General features: G+C 46.5%; 1 protein-coding gene across 2 annotated transcripts; it reads right to left on the bottom strand.

The window, feature by feature from the left end:
• Positions 1 to 457: 457 nt before the first annotated feature.
• Positions 458 to 7,047, bottom strand: LOC109779316 (uncharacterized). 2 transcript variants are annotated; one of them, XM_073505759.1, is made up of 19 exons: positions 6,234 to 7,039; positions 5,301 to 6,200; positions 4,720 to 4,791; positions 4,397 to 4,601; positions 4,204 to 4,315; positions 3,768 to 3,848; positions 3,604 to 3,679; positions 3,455 to 3,514; positions 3,318 to 3,370; positions 3,072 to 3,238; positions 2,738 to 2,945; positions 2,568 to 2,625; positions 2,400 to 2,456; positions 2,031 to 2,276; positions 1,844 to 1,908; positions 1,692 to 1,760; positions 1,514 to 1,607; positions 1,216 to 1,356; positions 458 to 1,137 (listed from the first exon to the last, which is right to left on the bottom strand). In XM_073505759.1, exons 1-19 carry the CDS (start codon positions 6,876 to 6,878, stop codon positions 1,051 to 1,053), a joined length of 3,396 nt encoding a protein of 1,131 aa, XP_073361860.1. In that variant the 5' UTR covers positions 6,879 to 7,039; the 3' UTR covers positions 458 to 1,050. The 2 variants fall into 2 exon arrangements, with proteins under 2 accessions (XP_073361860.1, XP_020193509.1); XM_020337920.3 differs by having other exon boundaries at positions 5,301 to 7,047.
• Positions 7,048 to 11,294: the final 4,247 nt, after the last annotated feature.

An 11,294-nucleotide genomic window follows, 5' to 3' on the forward strand; every position in this document is an offset into this window, starting at 1 on the left:
AATTGTTCATGAATTCAAAAAATGTTCTTGATTTTAGAAAATGTTCAAAAATTTGTAAAAGTGTTCACGAATTTGAAATATGTTCACAGTTTCAAATATGTTCACGAATTTTAAAAAAATGTTGATGATTTCATTTTTTTTCCTCAGGATTTCACAATATTGAGAGTGACAGTATATCTCGATGATGCAACAAAATGTGGTGATTGCCATTGAAGATTATGATTTTTTTTTTCCCATTGCAACGGACGGGCCGTTTTGCTAGCAACAATTTGAAAAACGAAACTTACAACATAAATTTCATGCCACATTTTTTGCTACCTAATAAGATAAAACTGCTGGTTAAAGTCATGCATTCTCAAAAATCAAAATATGGCCCACATTTTGAAATTGTTTTCTATAGGATGTGGGGCAAAGCAAAAACACATGTAATGCACACAAGGAAGCTAAAGCCATCACATGAGTCAAAAGGTGTTGTTGATAAAACTCTCAAGGTATCATCCATCAGGTAAGGCACAAACAAGCAACCAATTTATCCAACCCCCACATCTCTCCTCATTTCCCATCAAAATTCGACAACCAGACCGACGAAACCAACTCTCTTCTTACAAACGCGCCACCCCAACAATGAACAGATCAAAATTTCAACCACCGCAACCCAACAGACAACATCTCGCCTCAAAATTCCGCAGTTCCTGAGACGGCCAGGCATTTACATGGAAAGACAGCAACACTTGCTTCTCGGCATGGCGGCTCAGCTCAACGCCCTACTCAAAGTACAAAACGAAAAACAAAAGCCGGCAGAGGACCACTGATTTCCCCTGTTCCAGCATCTCCACATCTATCTTCACCACAGGATCAAACATTTCTGGTTGTTTCTGGTATCTTTCTTCTATGCTCCCCTCTTTCAGATTTGCAGTAACTATCATCATCTTTTCGCCATGCTTCATCATCTTATTATGTACAGTTACCAGCAGAGCCTCGAATGACAAACATGTCTAATGAGCATATCTCCATTAAGCAGCAAAGGGCGGCTTAAAGACATCCATGCCGCTAAGATTCAGGCAATGGAACGGCCTTGTACAGGTTCAAGGTTCCATGGAATACGGTGAGGTGTCCCCCGTTAAGATAAGCTTCCATCTGCACAACCAGTCAGTTCGATTAGATTTACTCCCTCCATCATCTCAACACAACAAAATAGCAGACAGCAAAACAAACCTGATCCTGAGGGATTTTAGAGAAGCCAAACTTCTTCATCCAGATGGCTTCAGCTTCATGGGCGGCTGGAAGCATGAAGTGCTTCACCTTCAGCGAAACTAGCAGCCTTTCGATGCATGAGAATAACACTTGGAAGTAGCCCTGTTTTTATCAGCACAAAAAAATAATCATTTTACAAAATAAAAATCAGTATGGAATCAATAAGTCATAACACACAGGTCAAACTCTTAATAGAACTACATTTTTCATTTTTTGACTGCATGGACAATATAATGCTAAGCAGCAACCGTAAACTCACCAGTCCTTGAAGATCCATACTTGTAGCAACCAGTGGCAGTTCAGCCACGTCACCTCCCATGACACGCAAAAGTGCTGCCGACACAACATTTGAACTGCGATACGCAAGTATAGGATTCAGTGATACTGGATGCAAAAGTATGGCCAGTTTTTTGCTTCAAATGATAAAAGACTCTTACCCTACAGTTAAGACTGCACAGTACATTCCACTGTAATCTTGGCCTGGCATTCCTTCCTTGGGTCTTCTCCTGGAAGAAAATAGAAATCCCATTTAACACAGCTCTACTCTAGGCATTGAACAAAATATGGGAAAACGGTTATCTTCTCTTACCCGTGGACCATCTCAGGAATTAGATCCCTACCAGTATGGGCTTCAATGATTGGATCAAAAGATTGCTGCGAGGAGAAAACAACCAAACAAGCGAACCAGTTAGCATACAACATTGATAAAACAGCGTGGTAAAGAGGCAAAACAAAATGCAGCATACGATACAAGATTAAAAAAATGCAGCACATACATGAATAACTGGGACAGCAGAAGAAAGCAATGAGTTGCCATCTGCAGTGGCACTTCTACCAGCAACCAATTGCCATCTGATCTCTGTATCGGTGTCCATGATCAAACCTTTTGACTCGTGCTTCTTCCTTATGATATCAAGGTCTGACTCCGACAAAGGCTGAGCTCCTTCAGAAATCATCTTGTCCAAAGAGGAGCGTATCTCAGAGCAACTATCACAACAGAACCACTCCCCTTCTGGTAATTCCTGCAGAGCATAAACAAGCTAACTGTGTTATCTTCCACCAAAGATGTCAGCACTGCTTGTTCCATGTTAATATATCATGCACATAAAAACTTAAATGTGGAGATGAAGTTTTTAAGTGCTAACCTTCAGGTCGACCTGCCATTCACTCCTCAAACATCCTACATGGTATTCTTTCTCGCACTGAACAGCACAGAAAAAAGATGGAAGAAAATGTGTCTTAATATCAGGATCATAAGTTGAATTTAAGCAGTAACGATCAGGATGCAATTTCTAGAAATGCAGAAGGCGTACTTGATCACAGAGTATCACAGTGCGCTCATCAAATACTGAATTGTTAAAATCCTTTTTCCTGCACCAAGAAGATTTGCCGTTAAGATTATTACAAGAATACAAAGTAGTCAAAAAATAAGGAAAGAAAGTGACAGCATAGCTAGCAACATTTTAGGACAAATAGTACTCACTTGCATAAGGCGCATCCTCCAAGGTCATCACAGATTGGGACGATTCTAATAGCCCTCTTCAAAATCTGCTCAATAGAATCGACTCCGGCCTGCCTCCCAGCAGCCTTGGCATTCTTATTTGCTGCTAAAGCCTTTTCTTTCTGAACGAGGATGGTGCAGTTATCACAAAACCACTCCTCCGAGGGAACTCCAGGCAGCCCAACGCAAGCTACAGATTGTAAGTAAGCAGATCCATATTAGATTGGTTGAGATGATCATTTACGAGAGAATAACTGAAAAATACCACTCTTAGCGCATTATTGACCGTTAGTTTTAGGAAGATGGAAGGCTCTACCTGGGTGAAATGACCTCGGACACATTTTGCAAGGGAAAATATCCCCTCCTAGACCACATTCTCTGCACAGATCATCAGTTTCACGTTCCGACAATTGCATGTCTTTTGATATTCTCATCGACAGCTCATGCAGGGATACCCCATTGGACGTATAGATGTTGTCATACCTGATAGCAATGTGATAAATAAGAGCAAGCAGACAAGTGCAGGTTGGTATAAGCTAAAAACAGGATGCAGCCGACTTACGGTTTGCGTCTTGATCCCTCACCCGCATGAGCTTCGAACGCTGAGGGGCTGACCTGGATATTCCTCATAAAAGGTCAATTCACAGGGAAAAAATGGATACGCAGTAAAAAATAGCTTTGACGAGAAAGGGGCCGCACCACTTTGTTGCAATGGTTACAGTAGATTCTTTGATCCTTGATGTATCCATCGATTATTTTCTACACAGTGCAAGTGCAAATTATCAACAACAAAAAAAACACAGGGTGTGGTTAAAGAAAATAAGGAAATAATAGATCTTGCTCCAAACCTGCCCATCAACATAGTAGGTTACTTCAGTACCGTCAAGCAAAACCTTGAATACCAGTTTGTGTAGCCCCGTATCCCTGAAAATTTGTCAAGCAGGGACCAATGAGTTAAGTGCTCAATAGTGAGAAAATAAAAGGGATAACTAACAGAACTAGAAGTACCGACTTTGTTGTTACTTTTCCAGTACTTGCGCCTTTGCTTGCCGACATCCTCTTCAACAAAGATTCCTTGGAACTTGGAGTCAGCCTATGGCACCCCAAAACAGAACATGGAAAGGAATGTCATTTGTAGATAAAACATAAGTTCAAAACTACTCCCTCCGTCCCATAATGTAAGACGTTTTTTGACACAACACTAGTGTCAAAAAACGTCCTATATTATGGGACGGAGGGAGTAGAAGTCAACAGTATTGTCAGATAGCGATACAGACAACTTATTTTCTTATAACAGCAGGGTGTAAAGTAATAGCTCTTGAACAAATTATGCAGCCATTACAATTTATTTCCTTATGATAGAACAGTGTAAATAATAGCTCTTGGTCTCTAGTTAATGAGACATAAGAGCACATCTAGCACATTATTATGCTTATTAAATTGCACACCTGGAACTGCTCTTGCTGCATGCCAACGGGGAAGTAGGATCTTGAGGTTGGTTCGACTCTGGGCAACACTGATGGCACAGAAACTGTTCTTCCGTTTGTGAAGGTAGCTCACCTGCAACATTAGGAGACATAAGCAAAGGCACCAAAGGAAACTACTACAACTCTCTGAATTACATAAGCATGAAAGTCTCACCGTTGCAGTTCAGACAATTCGTGCGGGTCCTTGTAAGCATGGGATCAATGCAGGACTGGATTGTTTTATCTAGAGAATCCAAAGGAGAACTTTCACAGGCACGCAGCACATCCCGCAAACTATTACCATTTGCTAAGTAGATGTACTCTGCAGGGTGTTTTTTGCTGCTTCCAGCATGTAGTTCGAAGAAATATGTGGTAATAGCCTGTAAAATTCAGAAGGAGAACAACATTATGTAAACATTTTTGTGTGTCCTGCAACGGCTTACAGATACAGTAGTTAGCACTAACCTATTTTTCCTTTTGAAGGGAAGAAATACTAACCTTGGAGCCATCACACTTAACACAAAAGCAACGTATATTGCAACCTGCAATCACACCTTTAAGCACAGGCTTCTGCAACTTGCAAACAACATTCATATTAATTGTACTGCATTAAAATTTCACGCTCTAAAAAAGAGAGATAATATTTATATATTACATGAGGCATCTTGAGCAGCAAGATATGGGATTCATTGCTACTTCATCATAATATAACATAGCATAGCTATAAGTGTTGCATTCAAAACTGAGGCAAATAGGGTGAGACTGTTGGTCTCCAACAAGTTATCACACATTTGATTGTAACTAGTACCTGGATGTTCTCAAATAACAGAACATATCATCAAAGCTACTGGCATTCTGTCGCAGATGGATTCACTATTGTCAAGGTCTAGCAGATGACTTAACACGGCAAAAGCAAACACATGTATGTATTGACTGAACAGAAAAACTTCCTGAATACAGATTACTCGGCTAACCTAATATATCATGAAGCTTAATAAAATACTGGTGCGGTGATAGGCTCGTGCAATCCTCAAATGGAGTAAAACTGTTGATAAAATTTATGACTGATTGTCTCATACCTTGCTATTAGGGATGATGTACATAACCGGCATTCCCTCGAGCAGTCCTGTGCTGAGCAAATCTCTGGTGTTGCCTGGGTGCTTTGAGAGGCAGGCAACTTTCTTGGACATCTTCATCTCCATCTTCGTCACCGGTGGAGGGGTCTCTGGTGTGCTGTCGACGGGCTCCTCAGGCACAACCGGGCTGCTGGCAGGAGGCGCCTCAACCTTTGGCTTGAGCAGTGACCTTGTGAACCTCCTCCCTGGTGTTGCAGACAAATCAAGCGAGGCGTCTCCTATAATTTCACTGGCTGCAGTCTCTCTGTCCAGTCCAAGCAGCGACCGTGTGAAGCGTCTTTTAGGCTTGATGGTCTTGGCAGTGGAAACTGGTGTCGCGGCATCCTCAGCGTCCATGGCAGTGGAGGCAGGTATGGTGGCATCCTCGGCGGCCACAGGAGGATCAGCCAACGCACTGTCCAGTCCAGCAGTGGACTCAAGCAAAGCCGAAGGTGCATCCAATTCCATGCTAGCGCCCTCTTCAGCGTCGGGCATTGCATGCGCAGCAGCAGTGCTGGGCTCGACTCCTGCGTCCTGTGTTGCCGCCTCGCCAGCAGATTCAGCCTCTGTTAGAGGAGCAGGGAGTCCATCCATTTGGTGCTGAGTGGGGACGGCAGCATTGGACCCGTCCCCCTCCTCTTCCTTCTTCTTCTCCATTGACGCCGGGTAGGCGCAGGGGCCCATGAGGTCTGCGTCGCCTTGAGCATTGAGCTGCGCCTCGGCGTCCACCATGACGACGTCGTCAGAGTGGCTGGCCTTTGGTGACGCCTCGGCGGCAGCATCTTGGTTGGCCACCGGCTGCGCCTCAGCAGCATTGTGGGGGTGGCTGACCTCGGGCATCATCTCGGCAGCCAAGGGCAGCACCTCGGGAGCGCTGTGGCTGACCTCAGGCAGCACCTCGGGAGCGCTGTGGCTGACCTCAGGCAGCACCTCGGCAGCCAAGGACGGCGCCTCCGTAGTGTTGTGGCTGACCTCAGCAGCCAAGGACAGCGCCTCTGTAGCATTGTGGCTGACCTCGGGCAGCACCTCAGCAGCGTTGTGGCTGACCTTGGGCGGCGGCGGGGCAGCATCTTGGCTGGCTACCTCGGCGGGCACCAGGGCAGCATCGAGGGGCAACCCATCGGTGGCAGGCAGGGGCAGTAGCTCTGCATCCAAGGGCGGCACCTCGGGCAGCACCTCCGCATCCAAGACCGAAGCTACCTCGGGCGGCAGCAGGGCGTCGAGGGGCAGCCCATCGGCGGCGTGGTGGAGGGCGGCCTTGGGCGCCTCGGCGTCGAGGGGCGGGGTGGGCGGGGAGACCAGATCCAGGGGCGGGGGGTCGGATCTGGCGGTGGTCTTCCGGCGCTTGGCGGGCGAGGAGGGGAGAGCGGGGGAGGCGAGGAGGGAGCGGCCGGAGCGGGTGCGGCCGGGGGAGGCGGTGATCTCCGAGAGGGACTGCAGCGCGAAGGCCAGCTCGCGCTTCATGGCCCGCGGCGCCGCCGGGGAGGACGCGCCCCCGCCTCCACCTCCGCCGTCGCCGCCGCCGGTGGAGGCGGCGGTCATGGGCCGATCGGCGGCGGGATCGGGCGGCCGGGGAGGGATGGATCGGCTAGGGTTTGGATGGATGGATCGGAGGAGACGAAGGGAGGAAGGAAGGAGAGGAGGAGCCCGTCTAGTTTGTTTATTCCTTTTCCTCTGCTCCGGCCAAAAGACCAAAATGCCCCTCCCCTCCCCTCCTTCCTTCATGCCAAGGTCTCCATCTTTATCCTAATCTTCCATTTAATGCCAGGAATTTTTTTGGTCTTTCCTACATCAAAATTGCTTTTCAAAAAGATATACTCTACATGACCTAGTTTTTGTGCTATGTTATGTTTGGTATAGCATTGACCTTATTCTTTGTGTTTTTTTCCAGTCTGTATCTGGCCGAGAACACGGCCGGGGGAGAAAACGCGTGTGCAATCCTTTTCGGCGTCGGTGGGGCGCGTGGGTCGTAAATGCGCCAGCTCAGAGGTGCCGCCGCTGTCATGTCTATCTTGCTTCTGTATCTGCGCGGTCTACCAACACGCTAGAACCAACTCTTGTAAAATTACTTAGATCATACCTACTTTACTCGGTCTGAGGCCGATCGGCGCCTGGATCAGACGCCCGAGGGGGGTGGGGGAGGTAATTTTTCCTCGGTATGGGGGCACAATCCAGCCACCGATCGGTGGCTGGATCGGGCGGCCGGGCATTTTTTTTTCTCAGCATGGGGGCCGATCCAGCCGCCGATCGAGCGTTTAAAATCAAAATTTTCAAAAAATGGCGTTTTTTGCTTGGTATGGAGATTTACCGGGTGGGCACTGAAATACTGGTAACCATGGGAAACATCAAAATTTCATTCGGTGACCAAAACCTTGGGGGTGTTTCTCCGTCTTGGCGAAAAGGAAAGACCAATGGGTTGGTCTAGGGTCTCTTTGGCCGAGAACACAACCGTGGTGAAAACGTGTTTGTGGTTTCTGATATTTTTTATTTGGGCAATATTGGTGTCTCTTAAATGCAACCAGCTCAGAGAGATCGGCGGTACAATGTATCCCTTGTTTCTTTCTTTTTTTCAATGGTTCTATAATAGGCATATCAGACAAAACCAGCTAAGGCGGCAATAGATGCGGGGTTTGGACTCTTTGTATATAGCCGAACACCCAGTCACGGTGAAAAGCGTGTGTGGTCTCTTGTGGTTTCAGCATCGGTGGGCTCAGGGGTCGTAAGCAGTGACGCAACGGTGGACGGCCCCCTGGCTCTGCCACTACCAGTAGGACATTTTTGGCCGGCTTTTGCGCATTAATTATCGGTCCGATCCCTATTGCCACACTGGTTCGGGCGCTGGAAACGCCACTGCAACAAGCTATCCTTGGTTGTGTTCGGCGCAATAATCATCGATATGAGCCCCGTTGCCACCTTGGTTCTGTCGCTAGAAACACCACTGCCAGTAGGCCATCCTTGTTCGGCGCATTAATGGGACGACGATCCCCGTCGAACAGCTACCCAAAATAGCGATGTGTCGACACTCTTAGCCAGGCCACACCTGGTGCGAAACGGAATGGCAACTCGCGGCGGTGTATGTAGTGGGGTGGGCTGGTGGTCCATGGACCACGCTGGGTTTTTCCAATGGCACATGTATCATATAAAAGAAAAGGAAAATTGCCCGGCCTAGCTCAGAACTCACACAGAAACTATGCTCATGTCTCGTACCTGGCCCAAAAATGCTGGATACGCCACCCGCGCTAGGGCGATCTTGGTCGGGTTAATTAGCTCCCATGTAAATGGGGCGACGACTCTGGTTGAACCGATGATTGAAAGCAACCATGTGGACGGTCTTAATTGGTTGAGATCGTCCGATGCGAAACAACACGATGACTTTGGACCCCGGAGAGAGGGGTGGGGGTGTTTGTGGCGGATTGTAGAAAAAACTAGTGTGGCCATCGGGATTTAGCTCGATTGGGAGGGGGAGCTAAACACCGGTGGCCACGCTAGTAAAACTAATTTCCAAATGTGTTTAAAAAACTAATTTCCAAATATGCTAAAAGAAAGTTATTTTCAAATGGGACACAACTGGTGTTAATTAGAGGGGACGGAGGAAGGAACATGGTGGTTAGGGGCATTCGGAAGTCTGCTGGTCTCCCAAAGTGGCCAACTTCTCGGGGAGCCCAAGAAGCAAGCATGAAGCCCATTTGGGTGCTTTAGAGAGGACGTATTAGGGAGAGAAACAAATCGAGCGGACCGGTACGCTGCCCCGAGGTCACTTGGCGGTGGCATATCGGGTAATTATGTCCAACTCCGCCTCCTCCGATTTTTGAAGCGGGGTTCGACCTGCTTCTCGTTTTTGCATTGCGAGGGTAGTTTGCTTCGTGAAGCTGGCGCGTTCGGGACGGCTCCACGCGCCGAGCCAAAGAAGCTAGGAGCAGAAGAGGATTTGAGCGGGGCCTTAGTAGTACTCCCTCTGTAAAGAAGTAGTGATCTAAACGCTCGTGAAAAGGAAGTATTGTCTTGTTTACGGACTCGGCGAGTTGATATATATAGAGGGAGCGTACGAGACAGTGTGTAGTTTTGTATGGTTGAAGGGAGGGGCAATATGGGGAGAGTGGGTGATGTTTGTGCTGCACGAGGGGGTTACGGTCGGGATCAAAACAGGCAAGGTGCACGTCACCACGCTAGCATATAACTTCCTCCCTTCCTAACGGTCTCTCACTCTTCGCGCGCGCGCGCATATATCCCTACCACATGCATGCACACACGTACTCCCGGTCGGCCGGAACAAGATTTGGCCGCACGCACGCACTCCGTAACACGCTCACGCCACATGCATGCTGCTCGATTCAAACGGTGCCAAATCGCCGGCCGGCCGGCAGCCATGCACCTACACAAGCTTAACCGCTTCTCCTTGTTCTCGTCTCTACATTATTTACTGCCAAAGGAACTCATCACATAGTATTACACCCGATCAAGAATTTTTATTTTTTTTACTTCTTTGCATTATACCATGTGTTTTAGTTTTGATTTCGTGGGCTTTATCGGGCTCGACGACACCGAGCATCCACGCCTGGAGAAGCCGGCACCAGGGCGAGCTCGTGCGTCTTCGATCTTCCAGATGAGCAATGCTGCATGTATCCGTGAAAACCCATGGACAAACCCGACAACCCGTTTTCCATCATCTTTGTTTATTTCCTTTTTTTCTTTCACAAACTGGGTTGTCCGTGTAGGATTTTTCGATGACCGCCCCCGTAAGGGGAATAACGGGGTACTAAACAGTGAGTGAAAAAGCAGGAACAGGGTTCAACTCACTACATAGCTATGGATAAGTCCATGTCCAAACCCCTAGAGGTCGGCATTGGTTGAAAACCAAATCAACAAACACAACATTGCCTGACTCTAGTGGCTCTCGCGTACGTGAGAGGCTCTAAGCAACTATCGCCCCAATTGCCCTCAAGAGGGCTATAAGTCACCCCATAATTCATCGCGCCAATCTTTTATGGCATCACAAATGCCTCACGTACCGAAAGACCCGACAGTGGTTCACGGGGGTCACACGTGAAACACGGTGCCAAAAGGGGGTTTAATCACCTTCCGACTGAAAGTGCTCACTATAATGACACTTCCAAACGCCCCCCAAACGGTCATAAGGCTCGCTGAATAAGAACCATCCACATCCTTTTTCAAACAATTATGTGGATCCGAAGGAAAAAATATTGCCAAATAGATGCGGGTTCAAACCGTTTCTCCTTCTCCCTAGCATGCTTGCCAAAGAAACTCATACATAGTATATATCACACCCGATCAAGAGCTTTTTTACTTCTTTGCTTTTATCAGGCTGGAAGACACCGGACATCTGTAACACCCCGGTAGTTAAGGTACAGTAATCCCCTGCTAATGATGCCATATCACCGCAATTACTGTTGCTAATCTCACTTTGATTCAAAACCAGTTCAAATTCAAATTTAAAATAAAAGTCAAATAATTAAAGTTTTCAAAATTCAAAACTAAAATGTTCTAAATGTGAAAAATAATTTACAGGTATTTATGGTGTGTTACCACATTTTAATAAAGTATTTAAATGCACTAAAATAAGTAAACAATAGCTTAAAAAATTATTTAAATGTCTCTTAAATAATTAAACTATTGAAAACTACTCCCTCCGCAGAAATGGATGTATCTGGACGTATTTTAGTTCTAGATACATCCATTTTCGCGACAAGTAATTCCGAACGGAGGGAATATTTTATTATCTACAAAAATAATTGTGGCAGTAGTATATTTAGTAATACTAATTTAGGTGCTAAATATATATTTTACAAAACAAAATAAAAAGAAACTAAGAATAAAATAGTAAAAGAAAAATAAATAAATAAAGAAAACTAAACTTAAACAATAATAATAATAAGAAGAAAAAACCCTGGCCAAATTGGGCCTCGGCCCAGCCGGCCCACCCCGCAACCCCTGGCCTAT

This window comes from Aegilops tauschii, chromosome 7 (assembly GCF_002575655.3).
Source record: "Aegilops tauschii subsp. strangulata cultivar AL8/78 chromosome 7, Aet v6.0, whole genome shotgun sequence".
Taxonomy (NCBI): Eukaryota; Viridiplantae; Streptophyta; class Magnoliopsida; order Poales; family Poaceae; genus Aegilops; species Aegilops tauschii.

Bases quoted from the DNA above. Each gene is read 5' to 3' on its own strand.
- LOC109779316 (XM_020337920.3), bottom strand. From the start codon at position 6,878: ATGACCGCCGCCTCCACCGGCGGCGGCGACGGCGGAGGTGGAGGCGGG. The intron at 4,316-4,396 runs GTGAGACTTTCA...CTAATGTTGCAG, and splicing joins GAATTGTCTGAACTGCAACG to GTGAGCTACCTTCACAAACG. The intron at 1,138-1,215 runs GTTTGTTTTGCT...CTGGTTGTGCAG, and splicing joins CTAAAATCCCTCAGGATCAG to ATGGAAGCTTATCTTAACGG.